At 38.2% G+C, this 17,626-nt stretch overlaps 1 protein-coding gene across 1 annotated transcript in view; it reads right to left on the bottom strand.

The window, feature by feature from the left end:
* Positions 1–4,989: 4,989 nt before the first annotated feature.
* Positions 4,990–17,626, bottom strand: part of DCAF13 (DDB1 and CUL4 associated factor 13) — a 31,258-nt gene continuing 18,621 nt past the window's right edge. Inside the window, exons 10-11 of the mRNA XM_052786779.1 lie at positions 9,117–9,280; positions 4,990–8,247 (exon numbers count right to left, since the gene is read on the bottom strand). Of these exons, the coding sequence (XP_052642739.1) occupies positions 8,160–8,247; positions 9,117–9,280 (252 nt within the window). The 3' untranslated portion in view covers positions 4,990–8,159. The remainder of the gene's footprint in view (positions 8,248–9,116; positions 9,281–17,626) is intronic.

Raw genomic sequence — 17,626 nt, 5'->3', positions numbered from 1 at the left:
TCCCGTCTTGTGAATAAAGTCTTTGGTTACTAAACATTTTAACAAAACTTTTTCTAATGGATTTTTTTCGAGTGTTTAGTTCTGATCTGTTCTGCCACATTTTTCTGTGTCTGCCACCATAAACGCATCCCTTAGCGTGACTACCCAATTGAATTTTGACTCGGTCCAAAATTCACTATGACATTTCTACAATGTACAGAGCTCAGTCAAAATCTGTCTAGGGCAGTTCACATAAAAGACTCCACAGAATAAGGCAGAAAACCCATAAAGGTATTTGTCTTTTGAAGCAAATTACTATGCATTGTCCATAATTTAAAGAATTGTCACTGAGCCAGATTCCTGTTTTTATTCTTTTTATTCCTGGGGAAAAAAAAACCCTCTTCTGATTAAACCTTAGTTTCAAATCACATTTAGACACCCAATTACCGCATTAAGTTTATTCCACAGTTTGACATCAATATGATAATCCAGTTACCTACTCCATGCTGCTTTAACTTGTGATAGTGAACATTTTCTGTTCAAGATATTGTACCGCAGCCACTGGACAGCCATAACTGACAGGATTATGTAAAAACAGTGGCTTATCATGAATGTCCTAACATTTTCTGATGTTAAATACTCACTTGAGAATGACGCAACTGCAAATATTGCCAGTGGTTTTGTTTGCCAAGGTTATATTTTGCCTTAAGTGATGCAAAAGAACACAGGCTCCATTCCTGAAATAGCTGGTCTATAAATACGATACCTTTAGATATCCAGCTGAGCCAATGAATCTTTTGCCTTCAGACTTAAATGCTGGATTATCCCATTTGCGGGAAAAAAAAAAGTAGGCATTTTAGATATTTCGCCTTACATTCTTACAGCATAAGAGAGATTGATTTTTCCCTATCGTCTTTACTCAAACTGAGTGAGAAAACTGCTGACACGCTCCTTCCTTTTCCATCTGTGCCTTGCAGCTCCCCCGACTCCTGCCATGCCAAACCCCACCCCTTTGGCCAGTTTGCAAAACCTTGTTATATTCTGGTAACAATCCTTCCCCTTTGGCTCTCCTCTCTTCTCATCCTCCAAGCATTTTTGAGACCAGGTTTCCTTTCCCCTAATACATCCCAAACACTATGCACACCACAGTGTAGGTTCGTAGGCATCTGCAAATGACTAAAGCAACCATAGGTCTTCTGGAACTTAACGGTCCTCATTTTGGGGAGCAATTCAGGGTAATTTTCCACCAGATAATATTATATGGTTGAAATAACCTCAAGAAAGAAGTATTTCTGTTTTCTGGTTAGCAAAAGCTAAGTCATACAGCCAAGTCAATGATGACCATAGAGAAAGCAAGAACTTCTGAGGCGTTATTTAAGGAAGAAGGGATGTGAAGAGAACAAAAACAGAAGAGAAAGAAAACTGTAACACTGGAAAATCTCTAATCCTCTGATCAAACCAATTTTACAAACACAAAGAAGTGATTTCATCTTCAGGTACTATTCAATCTCTACCTTAGATCTCAAAGTGCAGAAAAACAGCAAACAGCTGTTCTTGCAGGACAGAGTGAAAGGGAAATGAGTAATGACTGAATGCTGCTGCCTAGCTACCCAGGGATGTTTGCCCCAGATAGTAAAAGCAGGAGCGCTCAGACTGAGCCTCTGCAGCTGTTGATAAGGTTTGGCTCTATCACAAACTAGTGGACTTGTCTCATGCAGGTGTTTGACGCAGTGGCCTCTCTTAGCAGATGTAACAGATCCCCTATCCCTTGCTACCTCCCACCATTCGCTTGTACCTTATGCCATGACAGCCTTTACATACTGTTTTGTAAATTAAAGGTATTTTTCAGGTCGCTGAAAAAAAATTGTCTTATTCTACAATAAGGCTCTTAGAATAAAGTCACATCTTCAAATAATTCCACTCTGCTTGAAGGCAAGTTAGAGGCTTGGATGTCAGTCTTGTAATAAATATGTGACTGCAGCATGTCTACTAAATCTATATTAAATCTGTGGTTTTCTATCATATTGTGGTTTTTAATCACATTTTTACAATGACAGTCAAAATACCATCTCCATCCATTTATCTTCTTAATAATCAGCAGTGCTCCTTTGTCTGCTGAAAGATCTTTGGTTTTGCCCACACAAGCCCTAAAAGTAGAAAACATGATGCAACATGCTATAAACTCCTGATCATATCCATCTACCCACTGAGAACACATCATTTGCATCTGCTGAAAACTGCTCCAGACTTCGACAAAATGAAATCACTAAGTATACTAACATTTATTAATATAAGAAAAACTTCAGAAAACAAGATCTTCCACTTTACATCCTAAAATCCACAGAGATCCCAGATCAAACTTTCAAGGCACTGAAAAACAGCAGCTCTGCTTAAAGTCAGTATAACAGTCAGTGTAACTCATCACCTTTGAAAATAAGTCCTTAAGTTTGTTTCAAACTGTGTACAAAGAACATGATCTTCAACTCAGAGGAAGTGTGTATTTTTTCATTTAATATAGTAAGGAATGACACTTTCAGCAGTTTTTAGTTGGTGGTATTTGAACTATGATCTTTGATTTTGTCCTAGAATTCTTCACATACCTTCTAAAGTCCCAGAAGTCCTAGGTGAGCACATCACAGCCTTTTCTTTCTAATTAAAGTCCCTCTTCTTCAAATGCCTTTCTATCTTTCTCTAGTGTAACATCGAGCTTTTCAAGTTTCCCAAAAACTATTGTCCACAGAAATTTCTTTGTCCTCAGTTACAGAACCTCATTCATCTCCCGTCAATGTCTTTAGACTTTTGTGATGCCAAATACCAGACAAGAACTTCCAGGTGTTCACTTGTCGCTGGTTTTGCTCATCTTAAACCTAATCACCTCTGTGTGTGATTCTGTCCAAACCTAGACAGATATTCACAAGTTAACTAGCCGACTTTGATATCACAATGTTAGTTATAAAATAAAACAAAGTTTTAAATGATAATATAAATGTCTGAAGTATGGGAAAAATGTCCCCTAAAATAACAATTTATCTCCACCAAGCATGGATCGAAATCAGGTACACAAAGCTCTTCACCGTGCCTGTACTGTACTAAGGTTAAGCAAGATTAATTCTACTCCAACCACCAGATTCTTGGTCCAATAACTAGGATTAGAAGGCACTGCAGAGATATTTTCATATAACAGAGCGTGTTAGGTTATCTGACTAAAGCCTAAGCAAATTAAACCCAAAGCCATGGCAAGGATCAAAAGAACAATTAGTGAAAACCAAGGACACTGACTCACTAGTCCTAAAACCATCAAAGGAGAATGATTCAGATCATTGTTCCTGGTGCAAAACCAAGTAAAATAAGCATAGGAAGCTCCCTAGAAAGCCATAAAAACTGAGGAATTACCTAAAGGGGTTGTCGTGGTTTAACCCCAGGCAGCAGCTCAGCTCCACATAGCTGCTCACTCACTCCCCCCCTGCAGCGGGATGGGGGAGAGAATCAGAAGAGTAAAAGTGAGCGAACTCGTGGGTTGAGATAAAGACAGTTTAGTAGGTAAAGCAGAAGCTGTGCACACAAGCAAAGCAAAACAAGGAATTCTTTCACCACTTTCCATGGGCAGGCAGGTGTTCAGCCATCTCCAGGAAAGCAGGGCTCCATCACGCATAAGACTTAGTTGGGAAGACAAACGCCATCACTCCAAACATCCCCCCTTCCTCCTTCTTCCCCCAGCTTTATATGCTGAGCATGGCATCATATGGAATGGGATATCCCTTTGGTCAGTTGGGGTCAGCTGTCCCAGCTGTGTCCCCTCCCAACTCCTTGTGCCCCCCCAGCCTACTTGCTGGTGGGGTGGGGTGAGGAGCAGAAAAGGCCTTGGCTCCATGCAAGCACTGCTCAGCAGTAACAAAAACATCCCTGTGTTATCAACACTGTTTTCAGCACAAATCCAAAACACAGCCCCATACTAGCTACTGTGAAGAAAATTAACTCTATCCCAGCCAAAACCAGCACAGGGGTATAAGACTTCTTACAGGATACAGGGGGGTGAGAATTTATGGGCAGAACAGAGAGAATTTGGGGACTATGTAAAATTTATTACGGGGGTTTTTTAAGGGAATTGCAGCAACATTGAAAACTTACTATGGGATGTTTAAGGGAAACACCAAAGGTGTGTAAAGGGAGGGACTAAGGTAGACTGGAGAGAAACAAGCATGGAAAAACCAAGGACAAAGAGGATAAAGGGACCCAGTCCCATGTAGACAGCTTACCTATTACACTTCAACGCATGAGCCTTGCACTTCATCGCTGCAGTCCATCTGATGTTCATATTACACCCTATTTCTAACTGGTCTTGTGTGCACATACATGTCAATGCTAGCAAACTTCAAGTGGGACTAGCCCACGAGTGGGCCAACACGAATAAGTAGGAGCCACTGGAGCAGGACCACACGTCTTAGGGACTTGAGGGTCTAGGGGACAGCAGCTGGGAGAGACAGGCTGGATGCCACCCACTGCGTGGCCTGTCTCACAGCAGCTACCAGAGACCCGTACTGCAAGTGCGTGCACACCCCACAGGAGAACTCCACGCCTGGCCAGCTGGAGAGAAGAGGCTGGAGCTGTAATACCCAAGCGCAGCCTGTGCTGACACAGGTGCCAGTAAAGGCACCGCTCTCTCCCCGTGTTGATTTGTGGCTGGCCATGTGTTTCTTGTCCGTATTGTGTGTAGGTGCACACTGTGCATAGGTGTGCACATGGGTATCGTTTTGTATTGTTACAGGCTTCTGGATACAGAATCATGGCAGCCTTGGATCCTTTGGATTGGGAGGGGAAAAATCCCCCCAGTCCCAAACGCCAGGGGATTCTGCTACCATGAACAGAGTGAAGAATGCCCAAACGGACACTGGCAAAAACACTCCTGTGGAATTTTTGTAGTTGGTCTAAAATTTTTATCTATTTCCATATACACCTCAGAAATCCAACTGGCAGTTTAGCTTGTTTTAGATATCTAGAATACACATAGAGTAAAAAGAAATTATTTCATTCAAATATCTGTATCACTACATAGCTTGGCTACGATAAACAGGAATAAAATGTTGATGACTCCGTAGATGCTTTATCATGAAACAGCTAAAATTCACCAAGGCTATGAATACTGATTTAAATATTTCTGTATCAAAGAAGTTATTTCTCTTTCAAAACAGTCTTTAAATATCTTCCCAAAGTAAGAATACATACAGAAGTTATCTTTTTTTAATCAGCAGGTATGTAAGCACTGCATTTGGTTTAGAAAATAGTCCATCATGTCCCTTTTTTTTTTTTAACTTTCTCCACACACCACCACACACCCCCAGTCAACGACACCAAAATTTTGAAGGCAATCATTAACAGTCTCCTTATATTTTCAGTATCTTATGTAATGCTAAGGATTTTATTCTACAAACACTTGGGTATGCATACATGCAAATGCATGTATCCATATTCTTTTTGCACATAATGATTTCGATAAATCTAGGTAACTCCTTTAAGGTGATTAACACGAGGCCAGATTACACCTCTCAAATCAGAGGGAAAAAAATAAAAAAACAAACCACCAAATAAAAAAAAAATTTAAGAGCTCCAGCTCCTTTAATGTAATTTCTAAACTATTCCAGTGGTGGCCTGTGACAGACTTGTATGAGCACTTCTTGCAAGCAGAGCTACCACTTGGCAACTACTATATTTAAGTAAGTTTAAAAAACCTACTCTGAGTATTGTGGCATTATGTATTTTTCATGGATGGCCACAAAAAGTGTTGGAGACCACCTGTAAGGGTTTCCAAAAAGGACAAATCAACAACAGCTAGCCCAACAGCGTACAAATCCATGGCCAGGGATCCTCTGAACAGACAGACTGCAAATGCCACCTGCAAAATTCCAAACAACTGACTTCCAACCAGAAAGCCGCAGTCCACACCTACACTGATTTTACAACTAACATGTTTCTAGAAGCCATAGCAAGACTTGATTTTGGAAAACAGGCTTTTTCCTGCAATGCTAAGAGGGTGCCCCACTTGATGACAAGACTAAGATCTCTGTACAAGACCACACCCATTGAATTTCATATGGAATTCATATCCAAATACACAGCCTCTGAGTACCCTCCTAACTTTAAATTCCTTTTTTCAGGATGCTGTTACAATCTCTCTAGCAACATTTTTAGTCAAACCTGATCCTTTGAGTTTACTGGGGGGGCTGTCTGAAAGCAATAGTGCACAAGGGTCTTTGGACATAAAGAGATCCTTTGGACATGGCTTATGCAGTAGAACTCCACAGCAATACCACACTGTAACCAAACTAACTTCAGAACTGAAAGCTCCCTAGTTACATTCAGAGTTCTGCACCAAAGCTAATAAATTCCAAGCAGCAGAGCTTGTTCACACCAGAGGTTATCATGACTCAAGAAATCACCAACCAACTACATCAACTCGAGCTAAACTGACAAGGCTGAAAACTTTTAATCACATACCAGAAGATTAGTCTGGTTTTGCAAATTGTACAAGACTTGACTACAGCTGTGTCACAAGCCATACTTTGGACCACACATTCTCCCTGAATTTTCTCAGTGTTTCAGGAAGAAAATAAACTGTATTTGGCACAGAGTGCACTGTATTAGTACAACAGGCACACAGCCAGCATCAGTCTATTCCCTGATCTGTTCCACTGCTTCTCATCATCCTACTTACAGCTCTTCAGATCTGCTTCTCTTCCTGCATCACCCCATAAGGTAAGTGATCCAGAAAGTAAAAGATACATTATGGCCTCTTATCACCAAACAGCCATAATTTTGCCATGATGATCCAGGAATCTTGCCCAAACAGTGCTAGAAGAGACAAGTGAAAGAGTAAGAACTAGAAATGCATATGGATGTTAGTGTCAGTAGATACATTAAACAGGATGCTATACGAAGGCAAGTGCTCAAATTTGCAGATTGAAAAAAAAAGTTAAACTATAAAGTTTATTCTAATTGAGTTCATAAATTTTTTTGTGTGCATAAACTCAGGACTGGGGGAGTGTAGTTAAAGATTTTGTAGTAATGCAAAGGCTTAAAAAATTCCTTTTGTACAGAAGATGTTAAGCAACACTTATAGTTATTATGTATCTCATATCTCTGCAAGAGAAGCCTTCAGCCTAGGAGGCCTAGTTGAATTCCAGCATGGTTTTCTGATCACCTTAGTATCTTCAGTAAAAAGTTAAGTTTATCCCATTGGAATTGAAGCAGAGCATTTTCCAAACAAACAGTAAAAGAACTTTGGGCTATAGGTACCTGGTGAAATATGAAGCTTGTATTATTTTTTTTTTTAATATAAACTTAAAATAGAAGGCTTATAATAAATCTTACCTAAAGAAGTTTCTGTGTTTTATACAATTTATGTCATCTTTCATCCAGATTTTACAAGTTTTAAATAAGCTAATGAGAAAAGATACTTGTTCAGCTATGTCATTATTAATATTAGCAACTTCAACAGTCTGAAGTTTTGTCAAGTCATGTAACAATAGGTAAGAAGACAGAACAAAACTGTAAATATGTTTACATTTGTCTGAGAATCTCATTGAATGCCTTTTGGATAAAAGAAAAATAATATATTGTACTGTGATAAGTATAACACAGTACATTTGTCAGTCGGAATAATCAAGATCTAGTCCATTGCCTTAAGGTCACTTGTTTACTTTATTAGATTTGTTCAAAAAAAAAAAACCAAAAAAACAAACCCAAAACCAACAAACCCCAAGCCCAGAACTAAACAGCATAAGGATAACTGCTTTTATAACTCTGTATGGAACAAATTTTTTTTGCCTCTGACAAATCTGAATCTATTTTATCCTTCTTTTATAGTAATGGTACCAATGAATAGGACTGGAACTACAGATGTCTTCCACCAACTACCAAGTTATGTGCTTATGTCAAAAGGGCCAAACTCCACTGCAATACACAACATCAGACAGGCAAATGGCAATAAAAGATTACAGGGCCAATTCTTATGATTACCCAAAGCAGACAATGACTTGAGAAATCAGAGCATGTGTATACTTGGAAGAAAAGCCACATTTCTGGAGCCATATGCTGTCTTACTAATGTCCATCAAATTTTTTACAGTGGACTCATTCAATAGTGACGTTTTCTTTCATTGTGACATTTTGTACATGTGAAAACAATTACTTCACTACTGCCACAATATGTTTCTTCCTCTCTGACACAAATGGCATAGATCCTGGTTTGCTGTGCTTACGACGATTCAGTTCCCTAGAAACAAAAAACAGAAAAATGAAGTTCAGTAGTCAGCACAAAGATTTAACAAATACTAGCTTCCTCCTAAAGCTACTAATGAAGATATCCTACAATTTAAAAAAATTAAAAAAAAATTAAGAACTGCTCTGCTTTTATTAATCAAAAGCCACGTACCTCCTCCTTTGAGAAGAACGGTTGTCCCTTTGAAAAATAACTTTAAAATTGGCTAATTTAGAAAAGTTTCAAATCAAGCTTGTTCTTTGGAGCTCAGCTTACTTGGTTTTCAAGTCAACAGGATTTGATTCTCAAGTTTGTAGAGTCTTTCAGCTGAGACAGATGACTAAAACCCACCACTTCTTGGTTTTAGTGTTAATTTAATGGCTACAATGTATGCCACCTAGAAAGTATACTCCTAGAAATTCCAATGTGGCAATGATCCAGGTGATGGAAAACACTCATCCTTGAGTCTAGCATTAAAAAAAAACAACCCCAAAAAACTCCAAACCCAGCTCACAAAAAACCAAAAAAACAAAAATCCTCCACACACCCAAACAGCCCCTTCTGTTTCCATTGCAATGTTGCATCATACCATGCTTAACACAGCATTGTGGCTCTTTCCAACATCGTATTTGCTCCCATTTCTTCAGTGTACTTTTGGGAAGCAGCCAGTTCTCACTGATACTGGCACTTGTCTGCATTTTCCTTATAATCAAAGGTTAATCAATCCAGTAGTTCATGATCACTTATTCAGATGTTAAAAGTAGCTCATACTTGTTCTTCCCACACACTGTAGCTCTATCACTCCCATACATTGCTGCTACGGCACTGCAGTGATGCATTTTATTAAGATCAAGAGAAAACAAAGCCAGAAGAGGAAGACATACTTTCGCCGACGAGCTTCTCTCATGATACGTTGCTCCTTGATTTGGCAAAATATACTTTTAGGCAAGTGACGGTGTTGAGCTATGCGTCTGATCTGCGGGTGATACTGGAACTTCTCCTTCAGCTTCTGATTGTAATTCATAGCTGCCTTCTCTCGTGGTGCAAGCTATGGGGAAAACAACACAGACAAGCATGGTGTAAAAGAACAGGGATTCAGCTGTCACGATTTTCTCTACAAAACAAAATTTTAACTTTTAATTCAAATGTCTTCCTTCTAGCAAATGGCTGTAGCCACAGGAACTTCAGAATTAGGGCAGGTAAGTACTAAAAACCTACAATTTCAACAATACCCCAAACACAAAACATTATCACAGTTTCAAAGTTCAGTGAAGTAACTGAATTTACTCACTGAAAATCAGATTTTAATGTGCTGTAGAGAAAGAAGAGGGAATAGAAGTAGCTGACAGTAAAACCTCTTTGATCAGAGTCTGCCTGCTTTCCTAATGTCTGATGACAATCAACTTTTGCTGTGAAACAAAGATTTGCAGGCATTTTAATCACAGTACAAATGCTATAAATGAATTGTCTTCACGAACAGCTTTACAGACAGCTCTTTAGGTGGCCTATATCTTACCCAGCACCTTGATCCGTTAGGAAACACAGGGCATGTATCAGATTTCAAGCATTAGCTTGACCATATTGCACACAGGGAGTTCCAACTTTCATCACACAGCTAAAAATATCTTAGTATCACAAACACATGAAATACAGGTGAGCTAGCATTACCACAAAAGTCTTTAATTTTATCCATGTTTAAAATTATGTCTGAGCCACCATTAACAACATTGAAAGTGAGAAATGCCTTTTCCTGACAGCTGACCTACAGAGGATATATTTTTTTTCAACTAGGCATGTTTCCTTTGGTCCTAATGCTTATTTATCAAAAGGAAAAAAAAAAAAATCTGTGTGTGCTATCTTTATGTTTAAAGCATGCACTGCTTCATGAGGAATATCAGTCTCTATGTATTTTGGATTTGCTCTCGTCTCTGGGAATTTCAGCTGCATTTCAGTCTAGTGAGCTCTCATATAAACAGAAAATCTGTTAAATATTAACAGTGGATAATCCTACCCTTCTCTTCTTACCCTCCCGCCCAAAATACGCTCTAACTCCAATATTTCAGACATCTTAAAGCCCTCCATATTTTCAAACAAGCAGTGGCAAAAGTTTTTTGCCCTCCCACATTTATTTCACCCACTGCTACCTGCACCTAAAATATTAAAAGCAAAACAATAGTTCAGATAACTTCTATTTATTCAGCTTTGCAAATGACTCGGTTTCACTAATTTCTTACTTTCTCAAGAAAAAACAGAACCTGAGTTTCAGACGCTAACAAAAAAAAAGGAGTAACAAACCCAACAATTTTATTACACACAAAAATTTGGAAATTCCACCTACAGGATTATGAAACATGCTTTTCTCCCCTTTGAAATCAGCAGTTGGGTATTTCTTCTCCAGTCAGGAGGTCACTTCAATAGAAGTGACTTCTGTTAGAGTATTTAATGAATTCTGAAAAAATAAGTATCATACTCCGATAATTTTGGTCCAAAATACCATTAATGGTCTGAAAGCAAGTATTAATAAAACATATGGCAAAGGAGTTTCTCCTTCGGGATGATAAAGAAACCAGGTACCAGATGCAGAATTGCTCATCGCTCAGAAAATTCTTATTCGGGCATCAGAGATACATAATGCTCTTAACCTCTGCTTCTCCACACCGTCTTATTCGTAAAAACCAAACCCTTCTGCTTTACTTATATTTATCATGACCTCTCAAATTGCAAGTGAGTAAATTTTACAATCTTAACCCACGAAAACTACACCCCCACACCATTTACCGAAATTCCTTCTACTGAGCCAGCCTGAATAGCTGATTCACTCTCAATAAATCCCAGGTGTTTCCACTCAGCAGAAAACTGCCAACATAATCCAAATTAAAGAGCTTTTATTTTAATTAAATGCAATGATTTTCCTTTAATTTAAGAAGAGCAAATTGCTGCCGATTTAGTATAACCTTGATGATTCTACAGACAAGAGGTGAATCTGTAAATTAAAGATACATCCAGGATATCTTATTTAAAAAATTAATATAGATTAAGAGGTGGTTATGTTTGAGTCCGATTCCATTTTTACATGTAATGTGGTATAAAGAAAGGCACAGAGCTGGTGACTTTCCATCCAACTACCGAATGCCAACGCCCCATATACCAGGCTGTGCTAAGTGCACCCTCATCTACATGATAGTAAAAGAAGATTTTGCAGTAATGACAAGTTTCTGTCTATTTATGAGAGACAGCAGATAGCTAAGAAAGCAGACTGCAATAATGCACTGAATTCCAACCTCTCTTGCAAGTCGTTTTAGAAAGGTCACCATAAACAGCTGAAGAGCACAGCATTAGTCCCCATTCTGTTTCGAGCTGCAGAAGATGCCGTAAACACAGCATGATTTAGCAGGATTAGAGATTTTGTTCATAGGGACTAGAACACTCTACAATATAATAAATTAGGATTTATATGACATCATGAGTGGAAGACATGCTCAAAGATGACGTATGACCCTTTTTTCATACATTCCAAAAGTGAACGTGCAACTTCCTTCCTGTATAAGGGAAATAGAAATTATGTGGCAGAAAGACAGGTGATTTGTGCCATTACCACAGCAGTACTTCACAGCAAATACCTAGAGTGAAAAAGGGGGGAAAAAGAACTCTAAAATGCAACCAAGTTGTCAGCAATAGGAAAATGTGTCCTCAAGTAAACTGCCTATGCCTCTCTCCTCCCTCCACATGATAGAGGCTGGTTATTTTTCCCACCTAAGCAGAAGGAAGGTAAGCATTTTTCCAGAGCCCTGACTGAAGAGCTAAAACCACCTTTAACAAAATATTCTCCTTTTAAAGAGGGCTGTATTTGTACTGTGCAGTATTTAAAACTCCACACTACTAGACTCTTGTAACTCATCATGAGAATATGAAATGGCTGTTTATCTATCCTGTCCAGGTTGCCCTTCTAGGTTAGGGCAGACAGAGCACAGATGCAACATTTTTAGAATGCAAACAGTTTTCTACACTGTAGCTTGTCTCTATTTATTTTTTTTTCCATTGCTCTGCTGAAAACACCTTTCTAAATTTACTGCTATGAAGTTTATTACTCATTGTTTCCTTGGACCAAAAACTTACAGCTTCTTTACATGTAAATGGATGACAAAAAAAAGAAAGGTACTGTAGATATTAAGAGCACAAAGTCATAGCTAAAGGGATGAAGTTACATGTGCATTGAATCACAAACCCAAAATCACTACAAAAAGAATGCTGTGTCACACAGTATCTGGTACTGCTTGTTATCAGCCTTATCTCACAAAATGGAACTGTATACTAGAAACAGACTGAAAGGACATACAACTACTTAGATAGTTTTGATGCACTTCTCCTAACACACTTTGCTAGATCAAAACCAAAACTTGTAACTGTGTCCTGGTTTCGGCTGGGATAAAATTAATTTTCTTCCTAGTAGCTGGTATAATGTTCTTTTGGATTTAGTGTGAGAATAATGTTGGTAACACACTGACGTTTTCAGTTGTTGCTAAGCAGTCTTTAGATTAAGTCAAGGATTTTTCAGCTTCTCATGCCCAGCTAGCAAGAAGGCTGGAGGGGCACAAGAAGTTGGGAGGGGACACAGCCAGGGCAGCTGACCCAAACTGGCCAAAGGGGTATTCCATACCATGTGATGTCATGCCCAGTATATAAACTGGGGGGAGTTGGCCTGGGGTGGGGATTGCTTCTCGGGAACTAACTGGGCATCGGTTGGTGAGCGGCAAGCAATTGCATTGTGCATCACTTGTCTGTCTTGGGTTATATTTCATTCTCTTTTTGTTATTTTCCTTTTCATTATTATATTTTATTTCAATTATTAAACTGTTCTTATCTCAACCCACGAGTTTTACTTGTTTTTGATTCTCCTCCCCATCCCACTGGGGGTGGGGGCAGGAGTGAGTGAGCAGCTGCATGGTGCTTAGTTGCTGGCTGGGGTTAAACCACAACAAACTGCACTTTCTCCTGTCTTTTTCAGTCCTTAATAAAAAGCTGTTATTTCTGCATCTTGTAAGAAAGCAGCAAACCTATGCTCCGCTCCTGTTATATTCACTCCTCACACTAGTTTTACACTTACTGAAACACAAATCATTCCCAAGCAGAAAGTGCTCTGTTCTAATTCTTAACTGCTTTGGAAATTTAACAGAGCCAAAATTTGCAGCGGTTACTCACAGAAGTAACATTACTAAGCATTTACACTCTAAGAACTGCAGGTGTAGATTTTTTTATAACGTGTCAATAGACTGAAGAACAATACAGCTTTCTGAAGTTTTACTGATGGTTCATTGCTTTCACTACAATTCAAAAAAACCCAATCTATCCCTCTCTTTGTATTAATTAGATTCATAGATTCATCCTCTTTTCCTCAACAGCCAAAACCATTTACCTTTTCAGAAATCCTAAACCTCTCCAAGAACACAGGTACAGAAGCCTCAAACATAGTTCACATGTCATATTTTATGTACAGTATTTGAACAGAATGGAGTATCTTGAAAGCCTTGTTTAACTGAGTCTTTTGCTTCTGGACATGCAAAGCCAGATGTTTACTGCTTTAAAAATAACATCTGTTAAGTCCTATTTAATAATAATTATTTATTATTTAATCAACTTTTATTAAAAAAACCTAAACATTGCAAATTATTTTAAAGCAAATTCTGCTGTAGCTGCAACAGAGAGATTTGGGTTTTGTTACCCCTATATAAAACCCATGCAGACTTAATTGTCAGTGGAGTGGAGACACAGCATGCCTCTGGCTCCTCCAGAGACTTTTATTCTTACTTTAATGTTTCACTGATTTTGAATAATGAGTGTGATGCCAAATACATTAAAAACCAAAAGAAACATGCATGTCAGAACCGATGACTGCTAGGGTAGCCACAGTTCAGAAAGTACAACTTTCCAACTGGATAAATGTTCACCAGTCACAACGTAAGTACTATATTTTCACTATAACTTCCTTGGAATCCAGCAATGCTAAAAACAAGACTAAGTACTCACCAAAATAAAAAAACAGTTGATTACCATTTTTCTTTCTCTTTCAGGACGCTGGTTTCCATCCACCCCCACCCCAAAAATATCCACCTTAAAATACAATGTATTACAAGACGTTAGCATTATATCAGAAATACAGTGACCTTTGGATGAGTCATTCAATCAAATCTTCTCAGCAAAGAAAAATAGCAGACCAAGCAACTAAGCATTTAAGACATATTCTGACACTTCTGACAGAATTACTGAATGTTCAGCTTTGAATATTCAAAATGTTCAAAAAATAGCCACAGACTATGGAGGAACTGGACATTTATAAAATGAGCAAGCATATGTCTATGAAGATAAGAACACCAATCCTCTAAAAATGAAGAAGCAGGTACTAAAGAAAAACAGTGGAACCCGATAAATAGCCATTAACAGTTGCCGTGTTAAGAAACACAGGAACTACCAGGTTGGATCAAACAAGGATTGGCACAGTTGCCTGAATTCAAGCAACATTTCCAAGGTATATCCAAGAACATGATAAGCCATAAAGATTCCACTCTTAAGTCCTATTAGCAAGAATAATTCTCTAAACATCTGAAAAATAAAATTTCATAGTGCTTGTAAAAAAATTTTTTAACAAAACTACAGCAGCTTCAGACAGTTACTAATTTAATACCCAAATTCTGTGTCTTGCTAAATTCAAGGCTTCAACAGCATCATGCTTGAACACATTTCCACACAAGACATGAGGATGTGAAACATTATCTCTTCTTATTACAGCATAATTCTTTACAAGTTCATTAGCATCATCCATGTGAAATGACAGCAGTTTTTCTACATAATTCACTATGCCCCTTGTAAGTTCTTCCTGTATTCCCAGATTTTGCTTTCTTAAGATGTCTTTTGATGTTGCAAGGTGGTTTTTTTGAGATAGAATGACAAGTTTTGTATTCTACATGATGGGATGACTTTCATTTCTGATAGTAAAAAAACCCAAACAAAACAACAAAAAAAACCAACACAAAAAAACCCCAAACAAACAAAAAAATCAAACAAGAAAACCCAACAAAAAAACCCACATGCCACTTGACCTGTGTGTTATAGCTAGCTATTGAGGTAGTTCTCTTGGGAGCTACAGCCAAAGAGCTTTGACAGAAATGCTTACAAACCCTTACATGCACGCATGCTACAAAAGCTGTATTTGTATGATCCCACCACAGCAGAACTGAATCATATGTGCAGCTTCCAAAAGGCACGTCAAGCAGCAACGCTGTACTTACAAACAGGAAAAAAAAAGGACAGGCTATTTTACGTAGGATTCACTGTCAGATCAAGAACACAAGAGTACTGGCGTGGAGACCATATCCAATACCTGATAGTCATAATTCGTAGTGCCTTTTTTAGGCCCATCCATGGCCAGTTTTCACTGATGCAAATACTACAGAAAAGAGCAGAATGTCATTTACCACTCTACATTTTGAATACTTAATAGCTAAGTTGTCCTTTTGGTATGTAATATTTCTACAGTGCAGGACTCTCTGGGTTTGACTATTACTTCCGAGAGCCAAGTTTCCTTACTCTTTCATAAGAAAAGGAGCCAATGCCATCTAGTAGTCGATAGAGTGAATTTTCTGTTCATACCTGAAAACATTAGGAATCATTCTATATGAAAACGGTATTTTTGATACTCTTTTTACCCACTTGTCCTTCACACAAAGGCCACAGAGTAAAGATGCATGTCAAAAATACCAGACAATTCTGTTACAGAGCAGCATCTTAGAGAGAGACAGCATGCTCTCTCACTAAGAATATAGTGAATAAAGAGAGAAAATTTCAGTTAATATTGTAAAACAAGGTGAAAAGGGCATTGCCATGAGCATATGGCTACAACAATAGGAAAAAAGGTGATATTTCTGCCCAACACCACAATTTCTAAGCAAATTCAACATAAAAGTTACATCAAAAAGTAAAGTCTATAATGAGCTTTGCAGTGTCCTTGGAATTAGCAAGTATAGGACTGATATTTAAATGTTTGACTGAAGCACTACATGGGAAAATTCCAAGAATCAATTAGAACAGGAAAAAAAAAAAGTCACCCTCAACAAAAGAGAAGAGTTATTCCTTTAAAGAAATTAAACTTAAATAGCAGTTTGCAAATACTGTACAAGCTACAAAGTTGTGGGGTTTTTTTATCTATAGCTCTATAGCAAAGATGAGAAAAATAATAGGACTTCCAAATACCTATGGTGGGCCATGGCTAAAGATATACATGGTGTTTTAGCTCTGCTACTCCATATCCAGCGCTTCACAGTATGCAACAGTCCACGAATTATCCCATTCCACATTGTAGCCCTAAGTACTCCTACCACTCCCATTCACCTGCCACCTCTCCCAGCTCCACTCCACTCCCCTTCTACGCAGATACTATTGCTTGATGGAGCTTCAGGTAACCACAAGCAGTCCTAGACATAACTATGCAATAGATCCATCCCTGTAACTGTACAATGTTCTTCCCTGAATTACAGCTTCCCTTTCTGCCCTCCTCAATCTTTCACAAGATCAAGTAGAAATTCCCCCAAGCATTATTTGACAGCTATGCTGATGGGCTCAGAAAAAGCAACGTAAGCACCTCCAAAATACCATAACAATATAAAGCTACATAAAGGGATTACTCCCAGCGGCCAAAGTGTCAAATTCATTCTCCAAAGTCATTCAATACTTTAATACAACTGTGCAGATGAATATATGCAAGTGGTAACTGTAATAGAATATTTTGGCTTTGTCTATACATAAACATTTGAACAAGGGTAACTGAAAAGACATGTATCTAATTAGACTGATGTCTGTTTCTACTAGGAACACTTCAACCAAACTGGCTTACATTGAATTAAATGGACTTCAGACACCACGCTAGTTTGCCCACTCAATATCCGAGAGTTATATAGGTTAATGACAATCTCACTTACACATTGGTGCAAATGGTCTATTTTACAACGCATACGCTTATCAGAGTATGAACTGCACGTGAACCAATAGCATGCCAGTCAAACTTTTTAAAAGTAGTAACCCTGAGCTTCAGTAGAATGACCTACATAGGGCAAACCAGAATTTATTGCTTTTTCTCTAGTGCAAAGGGATGAATTCTCACCTGTAGCACCCAGGTAAAAAACTCTAATCTAGTTTAGTTAGAACTGATGATTATTGTTAACATTAAACAAGACCAAAAAAAAGTCACCTTGTGTAGTAATAATGAGGCATGTAATTTTATTATTATTATAAGCTGCAGTGAATGCAGTGAGCTATACTGTGCATGTCAGTTTTCAAATTAAATACAAATGTCAAACTACAATTTTATATTTTCCCTTTACAAACAAGTTTTTAGAAGTCGAAT

This window comes from Harpia harpyja, chromosome 5 (genome assembly GCF_026419915.1).
Source record: "Harpia harpyja isolate bHarHar1 chromosome 5, bHarHar1 primary haplotype, whole genome shotgun sequence".
NCBI lineage: Eukaryota > Metazoa > Chordata > Aves > Accipitriformes > Accipitridae > Harpia > Harpia harpyja.
Note: the sequence above shows the minus strand (reverse complement) of the source record. Positions and strands in the feature narration are given on the sequence as shown.